Genomic DNA, 26,983 nt, shown 5'->3' on the forward strand with positions numbered 1-26,983 from the left:
TGCCGTCGTGCTCTGATAGGGGCAGCGCTAGTTTTGCGTAGGTTTCTGCGGCTGGTCTGTTGCTTGAGGCCTTGAAGAACATGATATGACAGCACGATGTCATGGGTTATTATGAACCCTGGGGATTAAGCTTCAAATTCAGACTAGGCCAGCACTATCTCATCTCTGCTAGCCCCCAGGTCGGCAATACCGTACGTCACCTCGCACAGACAGCACTATGTTGCGCCAGCCAGATGCCTGCCCATGTTGTTGACACCCTGTAGAATCGATAGCTTGTGAGCGGTGGAGAGGATGACCCATGAGAATGCATATCACAGCATGGATGATGTTATCCAATATCCACTGAGCAATGGCAAGATAATAGCATTAAGACATGGCAGGATTCAAGGTGCTCAGCTCCCTCTGGGATCGACAGGATCTCCAGTCTGTCTCGGGCATCTCACGAGACCTCAACTTATCAGCGTCTCATACTCACCCCTAATGTGACCAACCAGGCGTAAATATTCCTCTCCGTTTCGAGAACGGTACCTTGTTTTGAGTGGGAATTCTATGATGACTTGATGCAGATTTGCAATTTCGTGGGACAGGTCCCTCCAAAGGATGCATGCCTTTCGACACCCAAGAAATGCAACTGCACATAGTGCCAAACTAGGGGTTGTTGACCTTGCCCAGCCAACGGTTTTGTAACATGCTAGGCCACTTGCCATCGATCTCTGGCGACGCATACTGGACCACAGAGGGAGGATTCCCGAGACATGTATTGTACAACACGGGGGACTTGATGACCACGAGCCCGGAGGCCTGGGACGCGGCCGTGTGGTTGTAGGTTGTGCCAACCCATTACACGCGGGTAACTGCCTCCTTGGTTTCTCATCTGCTCACATCGGCAATGACTATCACTGTGACAGACTTAACCAAGACAACAATGAGGCGGTGGTTAATGGCAGGCCATTGCAAGGCTCCCGATGTGGAGCATCTCGTACAACACTTTGCGGTACCATCTCCATCTCCTGAGCTTTTGGCTGATCTCAGAACTCGCAAGGATGGCCACGCGAATTTGATTTCTCGTACAGGCCCACTACCGCGTGCTGAAGTGTTGAGGTGGCTTATTGTCTCAGAGAGTATTGCCGGTACCTGATTTGTAGCGGGGAGCACACGCATCATAATCAGTCTGAGGGTATGTGCTGCGAGATGAAAATGAATACCGTCTTATTGCTTCTTTCTCTGATATAGGCCATCTCGCAGCTCTTGCTCATCAAAGACATTTAGGAACCAAAAAAAAGGGGGTACAATGCTGAAAGGATACGCACCTGTCTTGCATTCGAACCTGCGTTTTAGATTTCTTGTTGATTATGATCTGATTGTTGATGAGAACTTAAGTGAACTGGCTATCGTGTACCGCCTCGTTGGAATATCTACGGCGCCACCCAAGTGAGGGGGCCGTCATGCCGCTATCGAATCTCCTAACGACGTGGAAAAAGCAATTTAGCCCACTCCAGTTCGCGGACCCCGAGGCCATGACACATTATTCATCATGGATCGAGAATAGGACTGTGATTAAGAGGATTAACCCTGTAAGCCGGAGAATAAAAGAGTGCTTGATACTTGAAGTTGAAGGCATTGGCCTAACAAGTGCAGAGCAGCAATATGGGGATAGCTTCAGCCGGCACTGATTTCGACGATCGGCTGCCTGGCCAACAGTGGAGCAGGGCTTACAATGACGAAGCGCCAGATTCAGCTCACTTTTAGTGTCAAGATGTCGATCTTATGCCTCTGAATTTGGACTACCAGACTCCCTTCAGCTTGCCGTCAGTTCGAGAATGTGGCGTCAAGGCTTGCTTCTCTAGATGTCTCTCCCTCCCTTCAGTCACCGAGGGCTTGGGCAGCTAGGGCAGCCATGTGCCAAAGTTGCCGCGATGAGCTATGAGCCAGCTAGCGAGAGATGGCTGCATACATTTTAATTAGGCGAATACTTCACATTCGGAGCCGAGCTTTAAGCTACTTGCCGGCCTGTCTCTCTTAAGACTAGTTGCCATCAATTGGACTGAGATTTTTGTTGACCTTGGGGTTATGAAATCTCTATTCTGTCACGAAATATATCTTGGGTATGGTTACAAAACTCTGGGTTCGTTGGAGCTTCTTGACATGGCAACTTGTGCTAAGACATGTGAAACCAAGACAGCGAGGGATAAGTTGAGAAAGATTTTGACACGCTAAAGATATCTGGATCTACTGTACTAAGTGTAGGCATGGAATCTGAGTTGAGAGATGCTAGACGAGGAAGTAAACCAAGACAATGAACGCCGATTTGAAGACTCTATTCGCCGATCATAAACGACAAAGTTCTGCTTGTTGGAATCGACACTCTAGCTCGGGAATCGCCTGCCGAAGGTGTACTGATGTCTCATATGCAAGTATCGTCCACAATGACTTTCGGAAGATAGCAACAGATCAGCCAAAACACAAATCTCAAATCGGGTGCCGTATTCTACACCCCCTGACCGATTCAGTTTTGGTGTAGCACGGTAAAATCCACAGACTCGCTTGGCTCCCTGTGGCGTTACGTCTACCGTTCCAGTCTGGCACAGGCTTTGACTTTATATGAGAGGAAAGTGCGTGATGCATCATCGCCTTGGGGCAAGGCATGCAACTCCAGTAGGCGCCACAGTCAGGCCCTTCTAGCTGTCTCGAATAGAAGTAAGTATGCGTGTGCGCAAGGGCGCGATGGCTAGAATCGCCGGCAAGGACAACGTGGAATCACGGGAGAGGAGGTTTTGTGAGACGAAGAGCTGTTTGGTGAACCGGATAGATGCGTCGCAAAGAGGGCTGGTTTGGGCCATCTTGGTGAGGCTAGATAGGCCACACCCGTCTCGAAGGGCAGACTTGCGATGCGGTCGATTAAGTCGCCACGGATCGTTTCAAAGATGCAGAGAAGGCTGGTGTATACCGGCGAGACATTATTCACGGGCGATAGCACAACTGACACAACTTGCCCATAGCATTAGAGTCGACTCTCGATGCCTCGGTAGTTAGTGTCCTCTGCCCAATGCGAGTCTGGCCAGACAAGACGAATCGCCTCCCAGATATGGCTATCCAAGACATGTGTCAGTGAAACCATAATCCTGTCGTCAGGGCATAAGGGCAGCAGGGTTGAGAGTGTTACAAAGAGATTGCTTTAAGTAAGGGGTAGCTTACCTGACGTGAAGGATCTCGAGTCCATCTTTGACCTCCTGCGGAAGATCTTTGACATCCTTGCGGTTCTGGGCCGGAAGTAACACAGTCTTGACGCCAGCTCGGAGGGCGCCGATGAGTTTCTCCTTGATACCTCCGACGGCTGTAACTCTGCCCCGGAGAGAAATCTCGCCCTGTTTCACACAATATTGTTAGCATACTGAGTCATCTAAAGTCCACAGCGAGTCTAATAACATACCGTCATTGCCATGGTTGGTGGTACCGGCTTCCCCGAGAACAAGGAGATGAGTGCGATGGCCTGGCCAATACCACTGCTGGGACCGTCCTTGGGAATAGCGCCCGATGGACAGTGCACATGGATGCTACGCTCCTTCATGATATCCGTGGTGGGCTCTGGAGTGAGACCTAGCTCGAAAGCATGTGCTTTGACCCAGGTCAAGGCAACCTCAACACTCTCCTTCAGCACATCGCCGAGTTTGCCTGTGAGCTGAACCCGCCCATTGCCGGGCATATCAGCGACCTCAATGAAGAGGATGCTTCCGTTACCACCGGAACTATAAGCAACCAAGCCCGTCACAATACCGGGGCGGCTCGTCTTCTCAGCAATCTCTTCTTCAAACTTCTCAATGCCTAGAATGTTCTCGATATCCTCTACACTGAGATCGGACCGGTAATCATCTATGTGACCCCCATCCTTCGCTTCGGCATACTCGACAGCTTTAGCACGGCAAACAGAGCCAATTTCACGCTCCAGGTTGCGAACCCCAGATTCTCGAGTGTAGCACTCGATGATTTTGGAAACAACTTCCTGGTTGAATGCAACCTGAGACTCGGCCAGTCCGTTGACCCTGATCTGCTTAGGGACGAGGTGCTGCATAGCGATGTGTCGCTTCTCGAGTGTTGTGTAGCCAGGGATATAGATAGTCTCCATTCGGTCAAGCAGAGGGGCGGGGATAGTGTCCAGGCTGTTAGCCGTGGCAATGAAAAGGATCTTGGAGAGATCAATCGGCATGCCAACATAGTGATCCTGAAAGTTGTAGTTCTGCTCCGGGTCTAGGACTTCCAACATGGCAGCTGAAGGATCTCCATGAATGCTGGCTTGCCCGATCTTGTCAATCTCATCAAGTAGGAAAACAGGGTTGGCAACGCCGACCTTCCTGAGACCCTGCACAATGAGACCTGGCATTGCCGCGACATAGGTCCTTCGATGTCCCCGAATCTCGGCCTCGTCTCTCACACCCCCAAGTGAGATACGATGAAATTTGCGGCCAAGAGCTGTAGCCACCGATCGCGCGAGACTGGTCTTTCCTACGCCAGGGGGACCAGCGAGGAGCATGATAGGAGACTTGTCCACCATACGCTGAGACTTGAGGATGTCAAGCTTAGCCATCTCAGGCTTTGCGCTTCCCTCAATCTCTGAGCCTTCCTCGGCTGTTCCCTTCTCTTTCTCATTGGATGTGGCAGCCTGTCCCAATTCCTCTTGTGCCTTCTTGATCTTCTCTTCCACCTCATCATTGATCGATTGCTTAAGCCTGAGGACAGCTAGATATTCGATGAGCCTCTTCTTGACATTATCCAGTCCATAATGGTCATCGTCAAGCTGCTTCCTCGCCCGGTTTAGAGTATCAGGGCCGAGGCGGTCATCCGTGGTGGCTGTCCAGGGGATTTCGGCCAACGTTTCGAGCCAATTGCGTGTCACTTGATATTCTTGGTTCATGGGTTGCATCTTCTGAAGACGTCTCATCTCCCTATCGACTGTCTTGGCAGCATCAGCGGGAAGTTTAGCATTGGATAGTTTGCGCTTCAGCTCATCAAGCTCATTGGCCTCCTGGTCATCGTTTTGGTCATGTCCACCTGGCATCTGTCCATTGGGCGGAACAAATGCCATGCCAGGGATTTGTGGTAGCGAGCCTGGCTTTCGGTTTTGGTTGGTTTCGTTCAATCGATCCAAGATCTGGACGGGCATAGTGGTGAAGGTCGTGATCTTGAAATTGTTCTTGATACCGCCAACCTGACGCTCCAGTAACTCAATGACCTTGGTCAGGCGCACCTTGACATCTAGAGCTGCAAGGACCTCGAGTTTCTCCTCATGTGTGCTCTCAACCAAATTAGCCATAAAGTCGGCAAGAAGACCAGCCTCGTTGAGCTCTTTCCTCATGATTAGCATTTCAAGTCGCCTTGTAAGGACTGGTGAAAGAACCGGGCCATCGCGGGTTCGAGGAAGCAAGGAGGAAATTCTGAGGATCGTGACGAGTTCTCGAGATCGGGTTTTTAGGAGAGCAAACAGGTCTTGCGTCTGTTTATCGGTAGCATTGCCTGGAACAACAGTCAACTACAGGTGATGGGCAAGCGGTTACATGGAATAGCCTACAGTCTTCGTGGAAATATGTCACCTTGGCTTCAAAATAGGGGCGTTCGCGGGTGAAGGAGTCAATTCGGACACGGGTTGTGCCTTCGACGCGCAGCGCAAACTCGCCTGTTCCTCTTCCATCAATGCCAATGATTTTGGCGGCAACACCAAATGTGAACAGGTCAGTCTTTTTAGCGGAGCCGGGAAGGACGTTCTCAATCTCAGCGGGGTCTATATCCTCAGCATCGCCAATGAGGCGCTGGCCATTGCCACTGATAAGAGGAGACGAAATTGGAACGCAGGCGATGGGAATACTGTCGATACGCGTATCAGGGCCTTTTGTAGCAGCTTGCTCGTAAACGTGGGCGAGCAGAGCAGGAATATCGGGACGGTTCGAAGATACTGGGATTCGCTGGACGAGGCCGGGGAGAAGGATGGTGCCTCGCGCGAGTGGTATCAGGGGCAGATTCGCGGTCTGTGGCTTTGCCATGATGCCACTGGTGATTGATTATACAAGTTTAGAACGAGATGAAGTAAACGCTATGCAAAAAGCGATGAAACAAAGAAGAGGGCAAAAAGGATGAAGGTTGCTTTCGTGATAGAAGCAATAAGAGGAGAAAGTTGTTGATGTCAGAAGCAACTACGGATACAGTGGCCGATGGCCGAACGACGTATGAAAGGCAAGGTGTGATTGCGGCAAGTACCTTGGAAGGAAGGAAACCTGGAGAAACACGGGGCGAACGCCGAAGCCGGGATCCATTGGCGGTAGTTCCACTTTTCCTGCCGAGGTTCAAGCTACCCGTTGCTAGTCATGGTGATCATTTTTATATATCAAATGATGTGATGCCAACACAGGAAAAGCCGGCGGAGAAGCTTCGGAAAGCTGTAGCATATTCTAAGCGATGCCATAGTTTTCCATCCAGGTCATTACCTCGTGTTTAGACTCGCTAGCGATGGAACATGGCTCTTTGGCAGGATGTCGGCAGATGCATGATCGCCTACCGTATTGGGAGAGGTCCAAGGATGTCTCGGGCTGACAGAGACAGCAATCGAATCAACGAGAGGTTACTCCATATCAACTTCTTCTTTGTGCTATCATGGAACAAAGCATATGCTTCCTCCGTTGAGTTGTTGGATGGGTAGCTATCATAATTCCCAAGCACGTGCCTTCTATTCCATAACGCCAGAAGCTATCATCGATGACTAAGGCAACTAACCAATGCCTCACAGAGTGGAGGCGGGGCATCATGGAACCCATTAAACTCAGGCGCGTTTTAACGCGTCTCTTGATCTTCACGTCCTGACCGTGAGCTCTGCCTAGCCCAACTCAAACATCACACAACCACAATCATGTGTAAGTACACTATAAGACACCCACCCTCTGCCAAGAATTGCACTTCTGACTCTTCTTTAAAGCTGCTTACTCTGGATTCACAAAAACAAGCTATGGCGCCCAAGGAGGTGACGATTCTGGCGGCTTCTTCGCTGGTGGTTCACAGCAGGGCAGTCAAGGCGGCGCCGGCGGCAAGGTACATCGCACTCTCTACAACTGATAATTACCACTCTTTCTCATATCTACTAGTCATACCAAGATGAGTCCTTGCGCCCTGTCACAATCAAGCAGATCCTCGATGCCGAAGAGGCATACGCTGGTGCAGACTTCAAAATCGACGGTTCCCCCGTGACACAGATCACATTCGTCGGACAGATTCGCAAGATCCAGCCTCAACCTACAAATATCACCCTCAACATCGATGACGGAACCGGTATGATTGAGGTCAAGAAGTGGATCGATGTCGACAAGCAGGACGATGCTGATCCCGGTTTCGAGCTGGAGTCTCACGTTCGTATCTGGGGTCGTCTCAAGTCCTTCAACAACAAGCGACACGTCGGAGCTCATGTTATCAGACCTGTGGCGGATTTCAACGAGGTCAACTACCACATGCTCGAGGCTACATATGTTCATCTCTATTTCACCAAGGGCCCTCTCGGTGGTCAAGGTGGCTCCAATGGAGACGGAGATAGCATGTTCGTGGATGGTGGTGGCTACAATGACAATGGAGGCGGCAACGCGGGCCAGGCGCCTACTAAGCTCGCTGGCTGCAGTGGGCTTGCCAAGAAGATGTTCAACTTTATGAACGACACACCTGGTGGCAATGAAGGTGTCCATCTCAACGTCATCACCAACTCTACTGGCATGTCAGTGCGGGATGCTCTCACCGCTGCTGACGAACTGCTTGGCCAGGGTCTTATCTACACCACAGTTGATGACGAGACATGGGCAATCCTCGAATACTAACATCAGAATTGAGTTTATGAGGGGCGGGCTCCGAGAAGGGCAACTTATACGGAATACAAACTACAAAAGCTAGGTGCACGGTGTTTACGGTTACAGGAGGGACCAGCTTATGAAGGAATGACAATCTTATATGGGTTATTTCTCTCTAATGAATGACTCGAGCTAGTTGGCGTACTGCAAAAACAGAAGAGATAGACAGCTATTGCGGTAGAGACTGTCGACATATGTAGGCAATACAAAAAGGCCAGCGCCATACTGCTTCATATCATCAAAACATACCAATGTCCAAAAGAATGATAAGAGTCAACGAACTCGGTGTAAACTAACGCAAATTCTCGCGCAACCAGAACTCACATCACAACACATTTCTTCCAATCTTGTTGCTCATGGGTGACGTTCTGGACATCCTCAACCTCTTCGACTTCAGCCTCTGACCCTGTATCGACATTTGGAAGGACCAGAGGCTCGTCTCCCTAGAACTTGACTGCGCTGCTAACGGCAGAAACGATAACAGAGCTACAAGGGGGGCGAGTCTTCTGAGGCTCGCGAACCATGATCCACATCGTGATGGGCTCGGGGCCTCCCTCAAAGACGACGTCACATTTGACCTCGAAACCGAACTTGGCGTAGTAGCCGTTGTTATGTTCGGTGCTGGACTCAAGATACATGGGACGCTGTTCAGCATCGGCCTGGCTCTTGTTAGTTTTCTCTAGCGATGAAAGGTGGAACAAGTGCTCATCAACTGTAGTACCTTGGCGACCATATCGCGGATCAGTTTTCCGGCATAACCTCTGCCTTGGGCATTAGGCTTGGTACCGATGTAGACGAGATAATAGCAATCCTGGTTCCTTTCGCCCATGACCTCTTCCTTGGTCTGGTCCAGAACAGGGATCATCTCATCGTAGTATCGTCTCCGTCCTTCAGCTGACAGTTGATAGTATAGCTTCCACATACCACTGCGAAGACTAGTCCACCAGTCATCCATCTGCTGACCGGGAGCAAGCCTGAAAGGCTGTTAGATCAAATTGCGATTATAGTCGTGGTTCACGTACCAAAGAGCTACAGCATCATAGTCCGACCCGATGGTTGTCACCATTCCTTTGTAGCAGTGCGCTGCAACCATATAAGTCATATAGTCAACATGAAGCTTCCACTTTTGTTCATCCGAATAATCTGCCATGTCGTCGCCGTCGAGTACATACTGACTCATGGCATCCGTTGCAAAGGCCTGGGCCAGCGCACTACCAGCTGCCGCAGACTCGTTCACGTTAACGAAACGAACCGAGGTTTCCCAGGTAGATGGTATAAGGGAGCGTCGCCGCCACTTGGCCAATGTCCCAGAGCCATGGATACCACTTTTACTATTCTTGCTGGTCTCCATGATGGCAGTTTAACCGGTACTGGATTTATTCGCTGTACCTAAGGGCCCCTTCCTGGTAATGAAAGGGGCGCCATTGTGTATTAAGCATGATAAGTTCGTGGCCCAAGCATCCAGACTCACATTGTATATTTTGACAATTATCGCCCGTATGAACTCGTGACAGTTGAGTTCTGCAAACGGACGTAAACCTCGAGGGATGGCGGAGACAATTAAGGCTGGTGCGAACTTCAACCGACATCAAGGTGGTGCTTGAGCGGGCCAGGCTCGCGATCACGGCTTAGTAGAAGGGGGTTGTATCGAGCGAAGTTCGCCGACGAAGCGTCCAAGCTTTTCGAGAGTTCACGAGAATGGATAGAAGTTTTGTCAAGTGGGAGTGTTCAGAGGTTTCAGGACAGTAGTCAACGACCGTCAACAGTGCAAAGAAATTGAGTGCAGCAAGCAGCACGTGGTAGCAGCAATAGCAAGACGCCGAGTTGGCTATTCTTCAAAGCAGCCTCCTCTGGGAGAGGGCTTAGCAAGATATCCTGACTGAGGGTCCTGTTAGTGGCCAGCGACTGTTGTCTGGTCAAGATTGAAGTTCAGCAAAGTAAGTGTCTGTGGAAGAGAGATGAGTGACTGAGTAGACAGATGATGAGCAAGGAGGAGCTGAGAGATAGGAAACGTTCGGGGGATTAAGTAGGGCGAGTCTTGGTTAGACGCCGTGTGGGCCTCAAGATGGGCAGCATAGATACGGAGCGCCTCTAGGTGGAAAACCAACATGCCATTGGCCAGATGATGCATGACAGCTATTATCGTGGGGTATTGACTAGCTTCGGGATCCATTCTGAGACAGTGAATAGCGAGTCTGGAATCGAGGCGAGATAGGATAGCACAGTGTTTGCTGACAGGACGATCATAGACCACATGATCAGCTGCGACACCGTGGGGGTGACGCTGTCGTTGCACGGGCAAAGCAGATTGTGAAGTCCGGGTCCCGAGATACTCCAATCAATTGTGCAGTTAGAGACTAGATTGGACTCAATTCGATGAATACAGTGGAATACACGGAAGCACAGAAGTATGGAGTTCCGTGCAGGATTCAAGGCTCAAGCCACCGGCAGCTGAGGGTGGAGGAGATCGAAAACCCTTGATTTGAGAAGCCAAGAAAAACCGTCATTGGCCCCGATGTTCCAGTTGGATGCAGTCGCAGGAGCCCAAACTGAAAGGGTCGTAGTAGGTGTTGTCAAAGAGCATCATGCATGTTGTTTGTTGGTGGATGGCCACGGCTTGCGACGGCGCCAGGACTCACTAATCCTACTGTGTCACTTGATAAGACTCACCACCGGTATGTCATGCCGGATGATGCGGGGAACCGAAGCATCACGATCCTGAATCATTGGCTCGTACATGGAAGTTCAGTTCAAGATAACCATGCCCAACGGCCCGGCCGTGCTGAATAAGTGTGAGACTCTGATTGGCGGTGTTGGTCATGGTATCCTCCATCTTGATAGGTGAATTTGGTAGTGAAATGGTCTCAAATTGAATGTGGCTCAGTTGCTCGTAAACATTAAAGCAGCAAGATCTAACAACGGATATCTAAGCTGATTGACTGCAAAAACCCAATGCACCGTATGCCAAGTCTGGGTCTGGGACTTACACTGCTTCCCCTTTCGTTTTAGGCATTTTCTCTCCTTGACTCGTTATCCATATATCGTTACATGCGTCTAATCTCCTGCTCGTTCATGTACTTATTCAAGCCGGAGTCGAGGTTCTGCCACCACTCGAAGAGCATAGAGTTGCAAATGAGCTTGAACCAAGGTGTGAAAACCAGGCTGGGGTCGTCGAATTGTTGCTTGAGCTTCTCGGGAGTGACGTATTGCGTATCTCTGACCTCGTTCTTGTTGATGTCGAGATCGACGTTGGCCTTGATGAAGAGGATGTAGTCAACTGCGCCGGCTATTAGATACTGTAACATTTAATATTGGATGTACATACTCTCGTGCTCACCCCACTTGCCGTCGCTGGGGGCCTTGTAGTGGATTCGGGTGAGGAAATGGAAATCCTCGAAGGGAACCTGCTCCTTCTTGATACCCAGCTCGTGCTCAAGCTTGCGCTGAGCAGCTCGCTTGACACCGGCGATTGAGTCTTCAAGGGAAGCGCCAGTCTCGGTAGGGATGTGGAGAGGGTGGGAGCAGCAAGTGTTGGTCCACATATCGGGGAAGGTGATCTTTTCAGATGCGCGCTGCTGGAGGAGGAGCTCGTTCTTGTCGTTGAAGAGGAAGACGGAAAAGGCGCGGTGAAGGAGGCCCTTATCGATGTTGGTCATGAGATGGCCTAATAGTCTAAGTAAGAGGGGGTATTGGATAGTGGTGCGGTTTCCCTTACAGATCTTCTTGCTGGCGGTACCGATTGGCTTGTCATTCTCGTCGAGGACAATGCAGACCTCATCCATAAGACGGATTTGCTCCTCATCATGACCGGAGAGAGGCTCTGAGCTGGTGTCGATGTCCGGGAAGAGACGGAGCATAGATTCGGCCGTGATAGGCTGGGTTGTAGTGGTAGTTGTTGTAGACATGGTGATTTAAACAGCAGAAGAGTCTGAGTTATGGAGAAGAAACAGTTCGCGATGTTTTCAAGTCCAGGGTGCGCCACAGACAAGCAGACAGCGAGTATACATATATAAGGAACAGGGTCAAGCGGTCTGAAGAAAGGATTAATTTAAAGGGTCATTTGTTTCGCGCCTTCTTTACCATTTGCCCCTCCAAAAAGTTATCGGGTGTGGCACCCGTACCCCTCTACCCGCTACTGCAGGCCCACAACCTTGTGAATCAGCCATTGAGAGCTGAGTTTATGGGGGTTCTCTCCAGGTCCCTTCCTTATTTGGCAGTGGGGCTCAACCACTCAAAGCCTGGGCTGTGGCTGTTGGCCAGTCACTCTCGGTGAACCTCTTCTTGTTTTAGCGTATGTGTACCAGATGATAGGTTTCAAGGACTCAACTATTAACACGCAAATTATCCTCCCCTTACTAAAAGGCGTAAGTTCATGATAAAATGCCATAGTGACGATCAACGGTAACTTAGACAACACATACCCTTAGCGAACTATAGCCTCTATGACAGGCTGGGCTTAGAGAGTGGTGACGGCATGCTGTCCATAAACGCACGAGCGATTCAGATGCATGTTGTAACATCGTACTGTTAAGAGTGACATATCCTTAAGTCTTGCTAGAATAAGAGTAAACTCAATAAGTGATGCCAATGACTTACATGCTCTATCCTCTCACTGATCAACAAACTTTCTTGCCAGTAAGATTATGCGCTAATTTGGATATTGGCTAAGCGGGGGCCGCAGACGCATCAGGGGAAATGCAGGCCTATCCAAGCGTGGCTGGAGAGCTGGCTTCGTCATTCAACCTCCAGCTCACTCTACCTTGACCACAGAACCTCCATCTTTGCCTTTTCGCTAATTCAATATCCTCTGCGGTCGCCGCCAAAACGATTGCCTCTATCTCTTTCTAATCCGGTTTAATTAGAGCGCCCTTTTGTTTTTACTCGACTTCGAACAATAACTCCACGCGGCTGTCCATAGCCCCCAGACGTAATCATGGCTCCCAAGATCGAGGCGCAGGAAATTGAAACGTACTGGAATATCTTCTCTACGCGAACAGGAGGCGGCAAGTTCCTTACAGGTGAACAAGCCGCTCCTGTTCTGAAGAACAGTGGCCTCCGAGATGATCAGCTAGAACGAGTATGGGATCTTGCGGACGTGGATAATGATGGAAACCTTGATTTCGAGGAGTTTTGCGTTGCCATGCGCATTATCTTTGATATTCTCAACGGAGTATGGAACGGTCGCTGAGTGGTTCTTTGGCTTTGTAACTTACGAATTTCAGGAATACGCGGATGTGCCGACGACATTGCCCGACTGGCTTGTCCCTGAGTCCAAGGCTCATCTCGTGCAGGCTGGCCAAGCTATCACCGGAAAGTCAGTACAGTTCGAGCAGGTTGAGGACGACTCGGAGGACCTGGGGCTCAAAGACGGATTCGAATGGTACATGAAGCCTGCGGACAAGGCCAAATACGAGCAGATCTACCAGGAGAACCGAGATATGCGCGGCGAGGTGGATTGTATGTCTATGGTAACCCGAATTCTGGGAAATAAAGCTGACGATCATAGTCCATGCGCTTAGTGACCTTTACGAGTCCCTTGACGTTCCCGATACCGATGTCCGATCCGCCTGGAATCTGATCAACCCCTCGGCGCAATCGACTATCAACAAGGATGCTTGTCTCGCATTCCTACATATCCTTAACTACCGACATGAGGGTTTCCGAATCCCCCGTACCGTTCCGGCGTCGCTTCGATCGAGCTTTGAGCGCAACCAGATTGATTATCAAGTCGACAACCAGCGAACAGGCGCTAACTCGCGATGGGCCACCAAGGCTGACGACACCACAAGTACCGGCCGTAAGGCTAAGTTCGGCGATCAATACCTAACGCGCCTGGGTCGAAGCGGCTTCAAGAGCTCGGGCACGGATTTCTCGACGGAAAAGACGGAGGACTGGGAAGAGGTTCGACTGAAGCGCAAGCTCCAGGACCTCGAGGATAAGATAAAGAAGGTGGAGGAGATCGCGGAACGCCGGAAAGGCGGCAAACGCGATTCTAAGCCTGCACTTGTTAAGAAGGAACTCGATCAATTGCTCGAATACAAGCGACGAGAACTTAGGGAATTGGAAGAGGGAACTGGTAAGAGCGCGGCTGGAGGAAGTCTCAAGAGCATACAGGAAGATCTCCAGACAGTCCGGGAGCAGGTTGAGGGTCTAGAGAATCACTTGAGAACACGAGAGCAAGTTCTTGAGCAGATCAGGCGGGAGATTGAAGACGAGAAGAGAGGATAGGCGAATTAATTAGATTATGGGTGTGGGTATGTTGTTTTTACTTTGTAGGAATATCATGGCGCTTTCTTGAATAGGATATCAGGCATTGCACTACACGCATTCTCAATCACCACATACTTCCGTTGACGTACTTCTTGGTACGTTCTAGACCTAATGTACGACCCTTGACGGCCCATACAGCAAGCGATGGCACCGGAACTTTGCCTAGGCGTCCAGCTCCGCGACTTCGACCTGTGGCGCATAGAAAAGCATCCACTCGAGGACCGCTCACAGGCTGTGGTTCCTTGCCTTTCAGTACGAGGTCAATGTTCTTGAAGACACCGGCAGCCTGAGCCTCCGTGATCAAGAATGCGGCGCGAGGCTTGGATACGACGTCTCCAACTGCCCATACACCCTCTGCATTCTTGACGCGCATCTCATCGTCCACGTCGACATAGCCCTGCTTGGTAAGCCACTCCTTGGGCAGGAACCCAGAATTTGGCTTCAATCCCATCGTCGCGAGGAATAAATCTGTCACCAACTCCTCCCCATTGGACAGCTTCACCAACGTCTTGCCATCTGGTAGTTCCGTCGTGTCTTCGGATCGTACTCCAGCACGGATCTCAACACCAAGGCGCTTCAGCTCAGACTCAACACTACCAGCAATCTGGTCTCCAGCGACGACTTTGTCCTCAGCTGAGATGAGTAGAACGGTAGTCGAGGGATAAGCATATTGAATTTCGCCCGCGAGTTCAACTCCTGTAGCTCCGGCACCGGCGACAACAACATGCGTAGCCTTTTCAACCTTTTCAGCAGTGCTGTGAAGGCTCTCCACGAGCTCCTCGTGCGAGCTGGATGCTTTCCAAGGGAGTGAGGGGTCAACGGTTTCGGCACCGGTAGCAATGACAAGATGATCATACTTGAGCACGGTCTTCTGATCAGCACCAGCATCTGTATTGACTGTTACGGTACGGGCCGTGCGATCAACGCCAGAAGCGGTGCCGACAATGAACTCAACGCTGCCGGCGGGATACTGATCCAGGCCTGGCTTGATAGGCGCAAAAATCTCATCATCATTTATAACGCCAGGGACAATGGCGCGAACAGAAGCTAGGTTCCAGTAGAAGTGGCTGCTCTGTAAGCTTGTCAGTATCGATAGCGTAAAGAGAACAGAATCTGTTGAGTGAGTACCTTTGAGACCAGTATAACTTTGAGATCTTGTTCACGAGGTCGCGTGTACTTGAGCAGTTGATGGGTGACGGCCATACCGCCTAGGCTACCGCCTAATACGACGACGGTATTTGTCATGATTAATCAATTGATGTGAAGTGAGCTTGATGGTTATTTCTTGGAGGTTTGTGGCACTCTTTATCAAAACTGAGTTGCTCATGTAACGTGTAGTTAACGTCGGAGAGACATGTGAGCTGTGAAAGTTTAAAGCCGAGCGAGCATGATTGTTCCGCTCCCGATGGTCTCGGAGCAATACTAATCTCGTCTATGACGAGTTCAAGGCTGTGTAACGAAAAGATGTTCCGGAACGGCCTATGTTTCAGGCTCGTCGGAAACTGCAATATCTGATTTGAGGCTATCGTAGCTTCAGCTGATGTATTTGTATGGGTTTTCTACTCTGTTCAGCTCATGTTCAGTCTCAGACCCCGAGGTGGGGAGCTGTCGAAGCTTGCTTGTGCTCATGCTTTGCATCCAATTTTGATGCATAGGTAAGTAGTATCAACAAAGCATTGTCTATACTCATTCGTTATACCATAATAAATAATATAGGTATCTCCAAGAATTATAGCCCCTGTTCCCCACGTGCCTCGCTTCACCATTCAGTCGCAATTATCCAGCAGCTCCTTCCTTCCCTCGGCAGATCCCCTTCTCATCTCACTTAAGGAAGGTAGGGAAGGTCCCCCAAAGTAACCAATGGCAGATCACGACGTCACTCAGCGCAACTTGGCCCCTGAGCCCCTCCATCGAATCCCATGACCCCGCTATAACCCGCACGACGGGAGAAGCTAAGTTAAGTTCCTCAACAAACATCCCAACAGCTCTTCTCTTTCTTACCTTCTTCTCCAAACTCGATTCCTTCAATAACTCCAACAACTTTCTCACTTCTTTGCCCATCATGTCTGAATCTTTCCAGAAGGCCGTCGAGGACTCCAAGAAGCTTACCTCTAAGCCCAACACCGACGATCTTCTCAGGCTCTACGGTAGAGTCTCTCTGACTCGTGTCTTCAACCTCTCAGCTAACGTTTTCAGGACTCTACAAGGTCGCCAACGGCGAGGACTTCTCCGCTGCTAGCGCACCCGGCATGTTCGACCTCAAGGCAAGTTTTGAAGCCTATATTCCTTGCCCGCGACAAACTAACACCGCTGTCAGGGCAAGGCCAAGTACAACGCCTGGAAGAAGGCTGCTGAGGAGGAAAAGCTCACCCCCGAGGCCGCTCAGGCCAAGTACGTTGAGCTGGTTGAGGAGCTCAAGGAGAAATGCGGCTACGATGCCAACAAGGTTCCCGAGGCCGTTGGTAACTAAGCGTCCAAATCACCACTTCGAATAGACAAGCCTCCACGACGGAACAAGTCAAGAGCAGGAATATCTAAACGCATATGAAACCATACAATGTTGGAATCAGATCAGATGGGAGAAGCCCTTTTGTGGTTCCCTTTTACGCTGCCTATAGCACGCATCGTATTTAGCTGCCGAGATAAATCATACCCTTTCGTTTTGCGTCATTGATGCCGTCCAGACTTCCAAAGCAGAGTACTCGTATCGTACCAGGAATATGACCTTATGTGTTATGTGTTCCTTGGTGGGCAACATGTCATGGGATTTCGCTCCCGGTCACATGTGACATCACTCACAGCTGACGGTGATTCCCAAACTTGGTGGTGCATTATCACGTAATACTCCTCAACTCATGACATTGTGGTGTAGCAGGCACTTGAGTTTTGTAGGAGAATGTACAACTTCGTTGCCTGTAGTCCCAATTTGACCTTGGACTTGCGCCTCAAATGTCATTACATAAGGCGTCAGAGTATCTGACTGAAGGTCTATGGAGACAGATCTACAGATGTGATACGCGTAGATCAATACAACATAGGACATGGATATGAGCTGCTATTGAACCATGCCAGGTCATCAATATATCATCCAGCTCCTTACATAACACAGTAATACCACAGTCCAGTATCTATTAAGTTCGTTGCAGCTCATTGGCGCATGGCGCATTGAGAAGAGTGGATATGTAAGACTTATATACTTACTATTCTCAATGGCTCACATTTGTTGCGACGATTTCACAAATAAGCATCACTGTTTCTCATCATTGTATAGAATGTCTTGGTTGAATTGTGTGCAATGTCGAGTAAAATTGTCTACCAGGGCAATTATTAATGTCAAGTATACGAGGCGGAGACTAAGCTCTCGCAACGTGACGAATAGCAAATAAGTTTTAGGTGTAACAAGGTATACGAAAACCGTATACCGATCGTAAGAATGTATGTTCCAAGCGCTGAGCGTTTCTCATTTCGTTTCAACTCGTCCTCCTCATGCTCTTTTCCTAACCAACCAAAAACACCAAGCCGATCAACTCCAGTTGAAGACGTAAACAGAATGGGGATATCGAAAAAGGGGTATTTCATCAGAAGAATAATGTAGCTCGACATTGCACCACGTGTTTTGTTTTCAATCCACCTCTTACTTGGCGTGTTCCACGCATAAAGCCTTTCGTTGCTTTCTTCATCATTGAGTCATTATTCGCGACGACGCATGAGCGTCATTTTGGGTGGTATTTCGCGAAAACCAGTGTTTCCACGGGGAAGTTTGTGACTTAGAGAAGGGCGAAGAAGCCAGCAGCAGCGAGGAGCATGGCACTGACGCCAGTGAGGGAAGCACCACTGCTGATGGTGGAAGGCTCGGCAGAGCCAGGAGCGGACTCAGATGGCTGAGTAGGCGCGGCAGTGGCGATAGTGCTGTTGGAACCACTCCAAGCCGTGCTGTAGCCAGAGCTAGGGGCAACAATGGTGGTCTTAGCAGCCTTGGTCGTGGTCTTAGCGACAACCGACTTGGTGGTGGTTGCAGGCTCCGTGCTGGCAAGAGAGGTGCTGATGATGTAGACGGTTGTCGAGGTGGTCTCCAGGGCAGAGGTGGTGGTAGGAGCAGCAGTGGTAGTAGCAACGGTGGGAGCAGCGGTGGAGGTCATGAGCTTCTCGGTCTTGAGGCCGTCCTTAACGCCATACGCCTTGGCACACTGAGCAAGATCCATAGATTCAGGGCAGCACCAGGTCTGGGCCTTGGTGTCATGAGAGCAGTAGTAACCCGCATCACAAGAGTCTAGAGAGATAGTTAGTATTCAGTTTGCTCTATGAAAAGACTTATAGATGAATGAGTCTGGGTGTACATACTTCCAGTGCCGTCAAAGCAGCAAGACTGCTTAACGGTAGGGTTGAAACAGTGGGTAGAGTCATCCTCGGAAGGGCAAGACTCGTAACCAGCACCACAAGCCTCAGCGCAAGTGTCACCGCCGCCACCGCAGACTGACTGATCAGGCTGGTATCCAGGAGTAGAACGGCGAGCGAGGCTGAGACCCTCAACGGGTGCCTTGACCAGCTTGTAAGGCTGGGGCTCGGCAGCAACGTTGCTGGCACAAGCCAGGAAAGCGACAGAGGCGATGGTTCGGAAAAGCATCTTGTCAAACGAGCAAAAAGGCTGGAATTCGAACGAAGTTGAAGTTGAGCTGAGTTGGTTTATACGAGTCCGATCTGGCTGACAGGGAGGAAAGCCACAAACAGGGTATACCGATGACGGTGGAGAAGGCGGTTTTGCGCTGAGCGGTAAGCGAGCGAGTGAGTGAGTGAGTGAGTGAGTGAGTGAATGCTAGATAAAACTAGGATCAGAGTATAAACGACTGTTGTTGTTGTTAAAGAACGGAACGAGTATCGATAAAAGGACGATTCTCTAGGATAGCAGCGATGACAACAAGGACGAACGAAGAGGTGTGTGAGGGAAGATCAAAAAGATGAAGTCGTCGAGATGGGGGCACATTCATGTAAGTACTAGTAGAGGCAGTGAGAGACTGGGCCACACCAAGCCTAAGGAAGGAAGGGCTCTGTCTCTCTCGTCTCTCGGGAAGCAGCAATGGAACCGTCAAAAACTCGACCCTTCCTTCCCTGGTAAATAAGGACGGGTTTCATGGCCGTGATAGGCTGGTGCAAGACGGAGCATCATGCAGAAGCAGTCTGGCCCTGCAGTGGTTCTGTTCCCGGGGGTAACAAGGACAGGGGCCCCCTAATTCCTTTAATATTTTTTAATTTAAAATGCCCATCGTGGTTTGCTTCAATCACCACCAATCCGCGGACAACAAGAAAAACACCATGCCTAATATGGATGGACTGGGGCAACGGGACCTGATACGGAGGTTGCTCGATGGTTTGAGCGTTTTGTGACAGGAAAAGATGTTTGAAAGGCATGGATATAGGGTTTTGTGTTGAAACAGCTATCGAAGATAAATAGCAGATGCAACCTTGGAGCGAAAAGGTAAAACAAGACGATACCACATGGCTTTGTGGTGCGACTTGTTTCTTCTGCCCGTTAACAAATGGCCCATTTGAGATATTTTCCACCCCAGATCCTCTGAAATGATCGCCAGCTCGGGCAAATAACAGCTGTTAGTAAAGACGAACTAACGAGTTGATAGATTTGAGAGCCCAGGTTAATTAGCCGCCCACTTACAAAAACACAGGCCAAGCCCTACTAGGCCATGGTGTAAAAGAGCGCAATCTTGGAGAATCAGTTGGTCTCTCGCCCAAACTCGAGAGTCAATCTTGCATATGCTTTACCGAAAAATGCCAAGTTCCTTTTGACGTCAAAGGGTGATATTCCTTCAATAGCGATCAGCCTCTTTGCTGACCTCTCCCGGCTATTGTCTCTGTGAGGGGGAGAAAAAGAAGAGATAGCGCATGGTGGTGTTGCCTTTTACGGCAGGTACCTGAGACTGAATACTGGGGCATGTCACTCATTGCAGCCTCTGAGTGGCTGATTTGAGCACTGTAAGTTGTGTAACTTCAGGGGTCCAGTGGGAGGCTGCAGGTACTACCCGAGGCCCGTTGCGCTAAGAGCCCGCCTGACGCAGGAACAGGAACAAAGACTTGGCGTCCTTTTACCGAGTACGTATCGGATAATATGTTCTTTTACACAACGAATTGTCTCAACAATGACTACTAGGTACCTAAAAGTAAGACACTTAATGTCGAATATCACATTCTCTATCGATTTGGTCGATTCACATATAATCACTAGTGCTTTGACTACGCATTCTCATCCACACAATTCTATTGGCTCTCTCTCATGGACTGACGACCAACCCTCGTCTCTCTTTTTCGCTCAGCGGGCTTGGCCTTGGTTTCAGGTTATTTAAACGACAAGGTCATGCGCCATTAACTCAACCACTTAACCCACAGAGCAACCAATTGGCAGGGGTCCAAAGTCTGGACCCAGTAACGTCAGTGGCAATCTTAATTTCAATGCGAGCCTGTTCCCCAGACTAAGCCAGTACCTGAGCGTCTATTGACCTTTGCGCGACTTGATCACTTTGCTAGTTACTCCTTAGACTGTATGACTCTGTTGTGCCTGAGTACGATATCGTGGTGGCATCAATATTTGGCGGCTGAAATAAACTTTCATACTGATGTCACGATGAAAATATCATGGCTGCTGTGCTGTCTTCGTATAAATCCGCTGACAACTCATCACCGGCTTCCCGCAGACGCTTAGACGGTTACATCAACAACGCACCTGGACAGAACAAGCCCAAGGAACACGTAGGTTAGCTACCAATGAATGAGCTGGCATAATTGACACGCAACTACCCATAAAGACTAGTGACTCATAACACCACATCATGTATCTTCCCATCACTCTCAGCTTCAAGGAAAGCAGCCTCTTCGATAGCGTTCACTGGCAAAAGACCCGCGCTTGTCAGTGCTTCTTAGCTCCAGTTAATGTCCTGTAGATTGGTCTTCATCTCGATATCCGTTAACGCGAAATGGCGCTGTCCGGAGCACTTGGTGCCTCGATCTAGTTCTACCTAATTTGGACAGTTCTTAGGATCATCAGCTAATGCAGCGATCGATCACCTTACTCAGGTTTAATAAATCAATTACTCGAGCTATTGTACTGTGAGCGGACATAAAGATCCGACTCTCCTTTTACCATACCTCCCAGAGACGCCCAAAAGAAACGCATTACTTTACTTATTAGCACAAGCACGTATCCCCATCCTGTAGTCTCCTAACCGGTGTCTAGTACAAGATGGCTAGGGCGCACCTCATATATGTATAATACAGGCGTTTCAAACATCACCTTGGTTTCCGTCCATCAAAGTTGGAGATTCTCCTTGAACCCTAGTGGATCTTCGCGATGGAGCTCCCATCTAGTCGGCTTCATCACCACCCATCTTGGCAATCCATTTGTTCATGTGAGAAAACTTGTCTTCGAACGTCTTCTGGAGCTTCTCCCCCGCAAGCCACATTGGGTCTCCCTTCTTCCAATACGTGAAGCAGTTATCGAAAATCTGACGTACGTCTGCAACGAACTCTTCGTCGCTGGTATACTCCTTGCGATCCATCTTGGCCTTGATCGTGGTAAGGTCCATTGGTCGTTTGACCTTCTCGAAGTAGTCAGGCACGCCATCCTCCACGGGTTCGACAGCGTCTCTAAAAGGGCCGACGAGTCTGGTCCAGAATCCTATTTTCAAGTTAGCGATTGTCTTCAGAGGCGCCAGAGGTGAACTTGCCAGGTCCGGACAACATTCTTGTCAACAGGTCCGCGCAGAAATCCAACTTTTGTGATGTGGTAAAGTCTCGGCCTTCGGCATAGCCAGCACTAGTCCTACGTCGAGGCGCGGGCTTGGGCAAAGATCCGCGAGCTTTGATCGATCGATCTGCTGATGCTGGAGCGCTGACTGGTCCACCGCTCGTTCGTCTGCTCTTCTTCGCATCATTCTCAGGCTCGTCCTCCAGATAATGAACGTTCTTTCGAGGTGTCACAGAAGGGACAGCACTGGTGGCTGATGCTTCGGGGGCGGGAACCGTGTCGAAGGAGCTCATGGCAACGACAAGCTCGCTGAGGACCTCCTGAGGTAGCGACTTGGCAAATTCTGCTCGGGCGTCCGAAAAGCGCATGTACTCAGCGGTCCATGACAGCAGCAGTTTTCGAATCGATGAGCCTTCAGGTGTATCCTTCCAGACCTGGATGAGAAGGGGTGTAGCTGGGATCGATTCCGTGATTCGACGACAGTCAATCATAGCGGTAAGAGCTTTGTCACATAGTCCCTTGATATTGAGTTTATGACCAAGCTTCCAAAGTCCAACAAGAGCCTCGTACGATGGGAGATTGGCCTCGTCCGCAATCACCTTGTCCGTGTAAAGAAAATGCTGAGCCAGTCCAAATATTTCCTTTGTGGTCTCAGGAAGCTTGACTATGTGCTCAATCTTGTCATCGGGTTTGGTTTCTGAAAAGTGCTTTTCGTAGAACTCGGATCGAGAGCAGAGGAAATCTTTCTGTATGCCGAAAGGAGTCTCATCAGGACCAACGAGTATGATGACAAAGGTGGGATGCGGTTCGCTATTTGATGTCAATATGTGTTCAGAGAACGGTATCGATAAACGTACAGCCAGGAGAATGGCTTCTTCTCGGTTTTGACATCTTCAACCTTGGTCTCCATGGGAACTGAGGCACGAACCTCTTCGGTTTGAGTTTCAGACATGATGAAGATTTGAGGTGCGAAGACGATATCCCACATAAAATTTGGTGTGGAAGTGTACTATCGAGGTCTTGAATTCGGTCGAGTGATGGAACAGATCTGAATCAGTGGTAAGCCAAGAGCCTTATTCACGGACAACCGAGCAGTAGCACGACGGCAGTGTCAGGAGGGTGAAGTAATTGTGTGCAGAACAACCCCATAGACTCATATTTCAATTGAACATGAAAGTCGAGTCTCAGCCTCGTCGAGAATTTCGCAATTTTGAGAAGGCGTTTGATGTAGTGAAATAGGGAAGCCATCTTACTCGAGTCTTCTTTGTTCTCATCCACCGCTCGTTTCGCCGTCTCTTGAAGCCTTGTGTCAATTGAAACACATCGGCAGATCTTTCGATATAAGATGCCTCTAGATTTTGATGTAGATTGATGAAGAAGGGCGGTAAATGATGAGTTGAACTTAAACTTCGCTTCTGTGCCCTGATTCAAATGAATATGAAGCTAAGAGAGAAGTCGCGATGAGATTGTTGGCCAATAAGATCACGGGACGACTACAAAGAGGGATCGGCCTGCAGATTGTCCGTTCCCGGCTCACCTCGGTCAATTTCATGTCACCTCGGAGGTTCAAAGATGGTTACCCTAGATCCGTTCTCTCGACATCGAATCATCGACGAAGACTTAGTAGGCTAACGTTGTCAACAAGTTATGAAATATGTTATTGAGACTTACGTTGACTATCATAAATACTAAGTAAGCGAGAATCGTATTCTCAGTAATTCTTGTCTTCGTTAGGCACACAATGGATAAGCACTACCACACTACACTCTCAACGTTATCCTCGCACAACCAGTCCAATTCGCCCGAAACTACTGGTCTTCACGTATAACGATCACTGGAAACCCCAAGCCTACTGATACTCTCCCCTACACCCGTGCATGAAGATCAAAATAAGTAACGGGGTTCTGTCGTACGATGCTGATGCACGTCTCGGAATATTGTGAGCGTCACGGCAAGTCCAAAATAGATACCGAGCACATGCCGAGAGTCTCTAATAATGACAATGCTTGCGGATATCAGAAGTATCGGGGAGTTGTTACTTGTTTCTTTCATTGTGTACCATATTGAGTATAGTACTGGACATGGTTCTGGAAGATGCTCAAACAAGGCAGCAAGTCCCAGATGAATTGTTCAATCAGCGGACTTGCCAAGCACATCTGTATGTTTCATGCAAGTCCCCTCGCGGCTGGCTAAGCTCGAAGATTCTATCCAAGTTCATGGATAGCATTAATGCAATTAGGTTGGTGCATCAAACCAAATGGAGAAGTGACATGGTCCGTGATCATGCAGTACAGTACTTCAATCTCAACCATGATCGCCAGTATAGAGATCCATGTGGCAACAGAACAATAATCGAGCCAGTCAACTACAGACCTGGAACGCTCTCCAAACATGCGACCCATTAGGATCCGCAAAAGAGCTTACGACAATCTGTGAGCTGTAATACAATGCAGCCCGAACCACATATCACGGCAGCCTGAGGAAACAAAGACACAGTACACGTATCCAGGTGAACGTATAAGCTCGCTCCTAGGGGTACAGAATAGCGAGTCTGTTTTCCGTGGGGACCCCATGGTTCCTCATCCCCAGAATTATACTGTAAGCCTGCTATCTATTGACGGGGAGTCTGGGGACAAAGCAGCTGACTGATTGATGCGCATACATAGCCGGCAAACCAAGAACGCAAATGTTGAGCCGGACTACCAATCTAGAATATCGATCACGCGTTATCCAGACCACCAGAGTCCGGGCGCCCGGTAATGGGTCACGGAGTGCCGAGGAAGGTGTTCCGGATGATACGATCGCACAGTTCGGCGTCTAAACCCGTGTCTCGCATCACGCGATATTGTCCGCAGTCTCTATGATGCCCTGCCATGGTCAAGTTCCCCAGACCTCAATGTAGCACCAGTATCCATATTTACATACGGATGGGCACCCGGGAAAAAGCAAATCAGAGGAAGGGAAAAAGGCAAGTGGAAGAATGCGGTGCATTTCCCGTGGGGTCAATGTAGCAAGATCGTCGGCCATCTGCCGTGCATATGCCGATAAGGCATCCAAGTTGGAGGTCTACGGAAAGCAAGGAACCAACAACTGTGATTGGAAGTAACAAGAGCTCGAAATCCTGGGGCACTCGAAAGATCAGGCCAGAAGCTGGTCAGGGCGCATGCTTCAACATTCCACATCTCGCGGGGTTCGCCTTGCGACAACTTCAAGGCATTTCACCGATAGTCCTCAATTGGATGAGCAAATTGACTGAGGGGGCACCTAACTCCGTCAATCCATTGGGCTTTGAAACCCTCAACAAGCGACGAAGACATGCCTGACATCGCAAGTTCACTGCGCAGAAAAGTCGCTGTTGCAGTGGTTGGGGATATCTCCGAGAAGGTATCCGCTATCATCAGCCCATGCTGATGGATAATCGTCTGAGTGCCCTGTACATGTACCCTGGTCATGAATGGATATTCTTTTCACACACAACTGACTGATGCATGCCTGCCCGTGGAAACGAATTGACCCAGGCACTGATGTGGGAAATAAAACCAAAGACAAGAAATTGAGTCGTGGTATATGGCACAGCAGTAAAAAGTTCAATGCACCTTAAGCCGCTCGCTGCCGTGAGCAATTGCCTGCCGAAGTCTACATGAGACTGCTGAATTCTACACCGCTGACCCTGTAGCTATCCACAACCTTCCAAAATGGAAGTTGTTCAACATGTATGGGGGAGAATGGGTCGCCAATTGATCTGTGTCGTATCCGAAGCATCTCGAGTGCGACAAATATTTGAGCAAAGACCAACGAATTTTCCATACCGCGGACATGTCTCGGCACGACTGCAAACCGCAGTTCCATAGCATTGTGAGGCAGAGGCTAGTGGGCTTCTAAAGCAGCATCCAATCCAATCCAATCTCGGCCCAACTTGCGTGAATCCCCAGATCGTGAGATCTGGCGTGGGCCTGAAGTCATGCTAGTGCACATCCTGTATTCTGTGCAGCGAAGAAAGCCAAGTCATTGGTGAGAATGCAGATGCGATTCAACAAGAAAAAAGCCACGACGGCGGTGTGTGGTCAAACGTCCGCAAACCCGTGAAATCTCCAAGACCCCTGGTGCCTGGCATGGGTTCAAAATTTTTTCTTTTTACTTCACCTCCAGATAGCCGCCATAAATGTTGGTGACTGATTTGTCGAGTGGATGAACACGCAATGTTGAATCATTTGGGTCACAAATATCGTACTTAGCCCGGATGGGACTCATCTGGTATATTCTAAATCACCACGCAGACCGTTGTTATTGGGTGCTTGGTGTTGATTTATCCACAACAACAGAGCACACTGGGTTTCAAGACTGCGCATTGTATCCATAATAAGAAAGCAAAACACGGGTTTGCATTGTGCATGCTGTTGCATGCGTTGAATGCGCCGGAGCCTGGTATCACTGGTTTAGATATGCATGGCAAACCATTTCAAGTCAAGGGCCATTAATGCTTAATAAAAGCTGCGCGAGATGGTCGCTGTACTATGTACATAGGGCAGACGGTGATAGCACCATCCATGCTGGAAACTGCTGCGTCATTCTTCGAGTCAGCCATGCTTCTATGCATCTTCTCCCGGGCTTCTTTTCTCCGAACATTTGGCTTTTCAGCCCAAGAGGTTGCGTGTCCACGTTTTCTTCAGCAAAATCGCCACCGTCGATGACACAGAAATAAGGGTCGTAAAGAAAATCTCGGGGATGAACTTATCAGGAGCTTTCGACAACCAGGTCGCAAGGGTGGTGTGTATGTACAAAACCCGGGGGCAGAAACGAGCACACAAGTATCTTTTCCCCGTAGGTACTTCAAGAACCCCATCATAGAGCGACCGGCCCGGTGGAGCACGCACCTCCAAGCGCCACGTTAGTAGAGTAAAACCTCCGCCAGCCGCCCAACCGTTGTTCATTCTTGGGCGGCCTGGATGGAGAAACGCCAAGCAAAGCTATGCTTGTTTGGGGGACCTAGGTCCTGGGGTTGTGTGTTCGTAGAAAATTCTTATCCTTCGAGAAGCATGTCTTCGTCCGGGGACCATGAAGCATGACGAAATACCTCCCACCACGAACCACG

General features: G+C 49.5%; 12 protein-coding genes across 16 annotated transcripts; 4 read left to right on the forward strand and 8 right to left on the reverse strand.

Moving 5' to 3' along the window:
* Positions 1-1,621: 1,621 nt before the first annotated feature.
* On the reverse strand, positions 1,622-6,328 carry FOXG_08341 (lon protease like 2, peroxisomal). Of its 2 annotated transcripts, XM_018387231.1 has the most exons (4): positions 5,564-6,328; positions 3,431-5,508; positions 3,196-3,365; positions 1,622-3,089 (listed from the first exon to the last, which is right to left on the reverse strand). In XM_018387231.1, the coding sequence occupies exons 1-4, from the start codon at positions 6,030-6,032 to the stop codon at positions 3,002-3,004; spliced, it is 2,805 nt and encodes a 934-aa protein (XP_018245057.1). In that variant the 5' UTR covers positions 6,033-6,328; the 3' UTR covers positions 1,622-3,001. The 2 variants fall into 2 exon arrangements, with proteins under 2 accessions (XP_018245057.1, XP_018245058.1); XM_018387232.1 differs by having other exon boundaries at positions 1,622-3,365.
* A 284-nt stretch (positions 6,329-6,612) lies between these two features.
* Positions 6,613-10,637, forward strand: FOXG_08342 (replication factor A2). Of its 3 annotated transcripts, none has more exons than XM_018387234.1 (4): positions 6,638-6,701; positions 6,773-6,896; positions 6,959-7,071; positions 7,125-10,637. In XM_018387234.1, exons 2-4 carry the CDS (start codon positions 6,893-6,895, stop codon positions 7,839-7,841), a joined length of 834 nt encoding a protein of 277 aa, XP_018245060.1. In that variant the 5' UTR covers positions 6,638-6,701; positions 6,773-6,892; the 3' UTR covers positions 7,842-10,637. The 3 variants fall into 3 exon arrangements, with proteins under 3 accessions (XP_018245059.1, XP_018245060.1, XP_018245061.1); XM_018387235.1 differs by having other exon boundaries at positions 6,638-6,681; positions 7,125-8,353; XM_018387233.1 differs by having other exon boundaries at positions 6,613-6,896.
* Positions 8,315-9,222, reverse strand: FOXG_08343 (uncharacterized protein; the record flags this gene model as incomplete). Its single annotated transcript, XM_018387236.1, has 3 exons — positions 8,315-8,530; positions 8,593-8,845; positions 8,894-9,222. 3 exons carry the CDS (start codon positions 9,220-9,222, stop codon positions 8,315-8,317), a joined length of 798 nt encoding a protein of 265 aa, XP_018245062.1.
* On the reverse strand, positions 9,763-10,704 carry FOXG_19798 (uncharacterized protein; the record flags this gene model as incomplete). Its single annotated transcript, XM_018400069.1, has 2 exons — positions 9,763-10,203; positions 10,609-10,704. 2 exons carry the CDS (start codon positions 10,702-10,704, stop codon positions 9,763-9,765), a joined length of 537 nt encoding a protein of 178 aa, XP_018245063.1.
* A 211-nt stretch (positions 10,705-10,915) lies between these two features.
* On the reverse strand, positions 10,916-11,776 carry FOXG_08344 (isopentenyl-diphosphate delta-isomerase; the record flags this gene model as incomplete). The annotated part of the gene is made up of 3 exons (XM_018387237.1): positions 10,916-11,148; positions 11,197-11,535; positions 11,587-11,776. The coding sequence occupies 3 exons, from the start codon at positions 11,774-11,776 to the stop codon at positions 10,916-10,918; spliced, it is 762 nt and encodes a 253-aa protein (XP_018245064.1).
* A 732-nt stretch (positions 11,777-12,508) lies between these two features.
* FOXG_08345 (actin cytoskeleton-regulatory complex protein END3) lies at positions 12,509-15,075 on the forward strand. Its single transcript, XM_018387238.1, has 3 exons — positions 12,509-13,041; positions 13,094-13,328; positions 13,378-15,075. Exons 1-3 carry the CDS (start codon positions 12,805-12,807, stop codon positions 14,097-14,099), a joined length of 1,194 nt encoding a protein of 397 aa, XP_018245065.1. The 5' UTR covers positions 12,509-12,804; the 3' UTR covers positions 14,100-15,075.
* Positions 13,251-15,855, reverse strand: FOXG_08346 (uncharacterized protein). Its single transcript, XM_018387239.1, has 2 exons — positions 15,270-15,855; positions 13,251-15,213 (listed from the first exon to the last, which is right to left on the reverse strand). The coding sequence occupies exons 1-2, from the start codon at positions 15,384-15,386 to the stop codon at positions 14,206-14,208; spliced, it is 1,125 nt and encodes a 374-aa protein (XP_018245066.1). The 5' UTR covers positions 15,387-15,855; the 3' UTR covers positions 13,251-14,205.
* Positions 15,489-17,118, forward strand: FOXG_08347 (diazepam-binding inhibitor (GABA receptor modulator, acyl-CoA-binding protein)). The gene is made up of 4 exons (XM_018387240.1): positions 15,489-15,796; positions 15,858-16,288; positions 16,338-16,405; positions 16,459-17,118. The coding sequence occupies exons 2-4, from the start codon at positions 16,204-16,206 to the stop codon at positions 16,609-16,611; spliced, it is 306 nt and encodes a 101-aa protein (XP_018245067.1). The 5' UTR covers positions 15,489-15,796; positions 15,858-16,203; the 3' UTR covers positions 16,612-17,118.
* A 268-nt stretch (positions 17,119-17,386) lies between these two features.
* On the reverse strand, positions 17,387-19,343 carry FOXG_08348 (uncharacterized protein). Its single transcript, XM_018387241.1, has 2 exons — positions 18,483-19,343; positions 17,387-18,411 (listed from the first exon to the last, which is right to left on the reverse strand). Exons 1-2 carry the CDS (start codon positions 18,763-18,765, stop codon positions 17,909-17,911), a joined length of 786 nt encoding a protein of 261 aa, XP_018245068.1. The 5' UTR covers positions 18,766-19,343; the 3' UTR covers positions 17,387-17,908.
* A 1,859-nt stretch (positions 19,344-21,202) lies between these two features.
* FOXG_08349 (uncharacterized protein) lies at positions 21,203-23,509 on the reverse strand. Of its 2 annotated transcripts, XM_018387243.1 has the most exons (4): positions 23,145-23,509; positions 22,749-22,939; positions 21,872-22,701; positions 21,203-21,822 (listed from the first exon to the last, which is right to left on the reverse strand). In XM_018387243.1, exons 2-4 carry the CDS (start codon positions 22,877-22,879, stop codon positions 21,509-21,511), a joined length of 1,275 nt encoding a protein of 424 aa, XP_018245070.1. In that variant the 5' UTR covers positions 22,880-22,939; positions 23,145-23,509; the 3' UTR covers positions 21,203-21,508. The 2 variants fall into 2 exon arrangements, with proteins under 2 accessions (XP_018245070.1, XP_018245069.1); XM_018387242.1 differs by having other exon boundaries at positions 22,749-23,509.
* A 123-nt stretch (positions 23,510-23,632) lies between these two features.
* Positions 23,633-24,746, forward strand: FOXG_08350 (uncharacterized protein; the record flags this gene model as incomplete). Its single annotated transcript, XM_018387244.1, has 4 exons — positions 23,633-23,713; positions 23,965-24,049; positions 24,401-24,489; positions 24,558-24,746. The coding sequence occupies 4 exons, from the start codon at positions 23,633-23,635 to the stop codon at positions 24,582-24,584; spliced, it is 282 nt and encodes a 93-aa protein (XP_018245071.1). The 3' UTR covers positions 24,585-24,746.
* A 1,279-nt stretch (positions 24,747-26,025) lies between these two features.
* Positions 26,026-26,142, reverse strand: FOXG_19799 (uncharacterized protein; the record flags this gene model as incomplete). Its single annotated transcript, XM_018400070.1, has 1 exon — positions 26,026-26,142. The coding sequence occupies one exon, from the start codon at positions 26,140-26,142 to the stop codon at positions 26,026-26,028; it is 117 nt and encodes a 38-aa protein (XP_018245072.1).
* Positions 26,143-26,983: the final 841 nt, after the last annotated feature.

Source organism: Fusarium oxysporum, chromosome 2 (genome assembly GCF_000149955.1).
Source record: "Fusarium oxysporum f. sp. lycopersici 4287 chromosome 2, whole genome shotgun sequence".
Lineage (NCBI taxonomy): Eukaryota > Fungi > Ascomycota > Sordariomycetes > Hypocreales > Nectriaceae > Fusarium > Fusarium oxysporum.

Excerpts from the sequence above, each read along its gene's own strand:
- FOXG_08341 (XM_018387231.1), bottom strand. The coding sequence starts at position 6,032 with ATGGCAAAGCCACAGACCGCGAATCTGCCCCTGATACCACTCGCGCGA. Across the intron at positions 5,509-5,563 it reads GACATATTTCCACGAAGACT|GCAATGCTACCGATAAACAG; the intron begins GTAGGCTATTCC and ends CTGTTGTTCCAG. Across the intron at positions 3,090-3,195 it reads CTCGAGATCCTTCACGTCAG|CCATATCTGGGAGGCGATTC; the intron begins GTAAGCTACCCC and ends TGTCTTGGATAG.
- FOXG_08342 (XM_018387233.1), top strand. Across the intron at positions 7,072-7,124 it reads AAGGCGGCGCCGGCGGCAAG|TCATACCAAGATGAGTCCTT; the intron begins GTACATCGCACT and ends CATATCTACTAG.
- FOXG_08345 (XM_018387238.1), top strand. The coding sequence starts at position 12,805 with ATGGCTCCCAAGATCGAGGCGCAGGAAATTGAAACGTACTGGAATATC. Across the intron at positions 13,042-13,093 it reads TCTTTGATATTCTCAACGGA|GAATACGCGGATGTGCCGAC; the intron begins GTATGGAACGGT and ends TACGAATTTCAG. Across the intron at positions 13,329-13,377 it reads TATGCGCGGCGAGGTGGATT|TCCATGCGCTTAGTGACCTT; the intron begins GTATGTCTATGG and ends TGACGATCATAG.
- FOXG_08346 (XM_018387239.1), bottom strand. The coding sequence starts at position 15,386 with ATGACAAATACCGTCGTCGTATTAGGCGGTAGCCTAGGCGGTATGGCC. Across the intron at positions 15,214-15,269 it reads AAGTTATACTGGTCTCAAAG|AGCAGCCACTTCTACTGGAA; the intron begins GTACTCACTCAA and ends ACAAGCTTACAG.
- FOXG_08347 (XM_018387240.1), top strand. The coding sequence starts at position 16,204 with ATGTCTGAATCTTTCCAGAAGGCCGTCGAGGACTCCAAGAAGCTTACC. Across the intron at positions 16,289-16,337 it reads CGATCTTCTCAGGCTCTACG|GACTCTACAAGGTCGCCAAC; the intron begins GTAGAGTCTCTC and ends TAACGTTTTCAG. Across the intron at positions 16,406-16,458 it reads CCGGCATGTTCGACCTCAAG|GGCAAGGCCAAGTACAACGC; the intron begins GCAAGTTTTGAA and ends CACCGCTGTCAG.
- FOXG_08348 (XM_018387241.1), bottom strand. The coding sequence starts at position 18,765 with ATGCTTTTCCGAACCATCGCCTCTGTCGCTTTCCTGGCTTGTGCCAGC. Across the intron at positions 18,412-18,482 it reads CTGCTTTGACGGCACTGGAA|ACTCTTGTGATGCGGGTTAC; the intron begins GTATGTACACCC and ends CTATCTCTCTAG.
- FOXG_08349 (XM_018387243.1), bottom strand. The coding sequence starts at position 22,879 with ATGTGGGATATCGTCTTCGCACCTCAAATCTTCATCATGTCTGAAACT. Across the intron at positions 22,702-22,748 it reads AAGAAGCCATTCTCCTGGCT|CGAACCGCATCCCACCTTTG; the intron begins GTACGTTTATCG and ends GACATCAAATAG. Across the intron at positions 21,823-21,871 it reads AAGAATGTTGTCCGGACCTG|GATTCTGGACCAGACTCGTC; the intron begins GCAAGTTCACCT and ends ACTTGAAAATAG.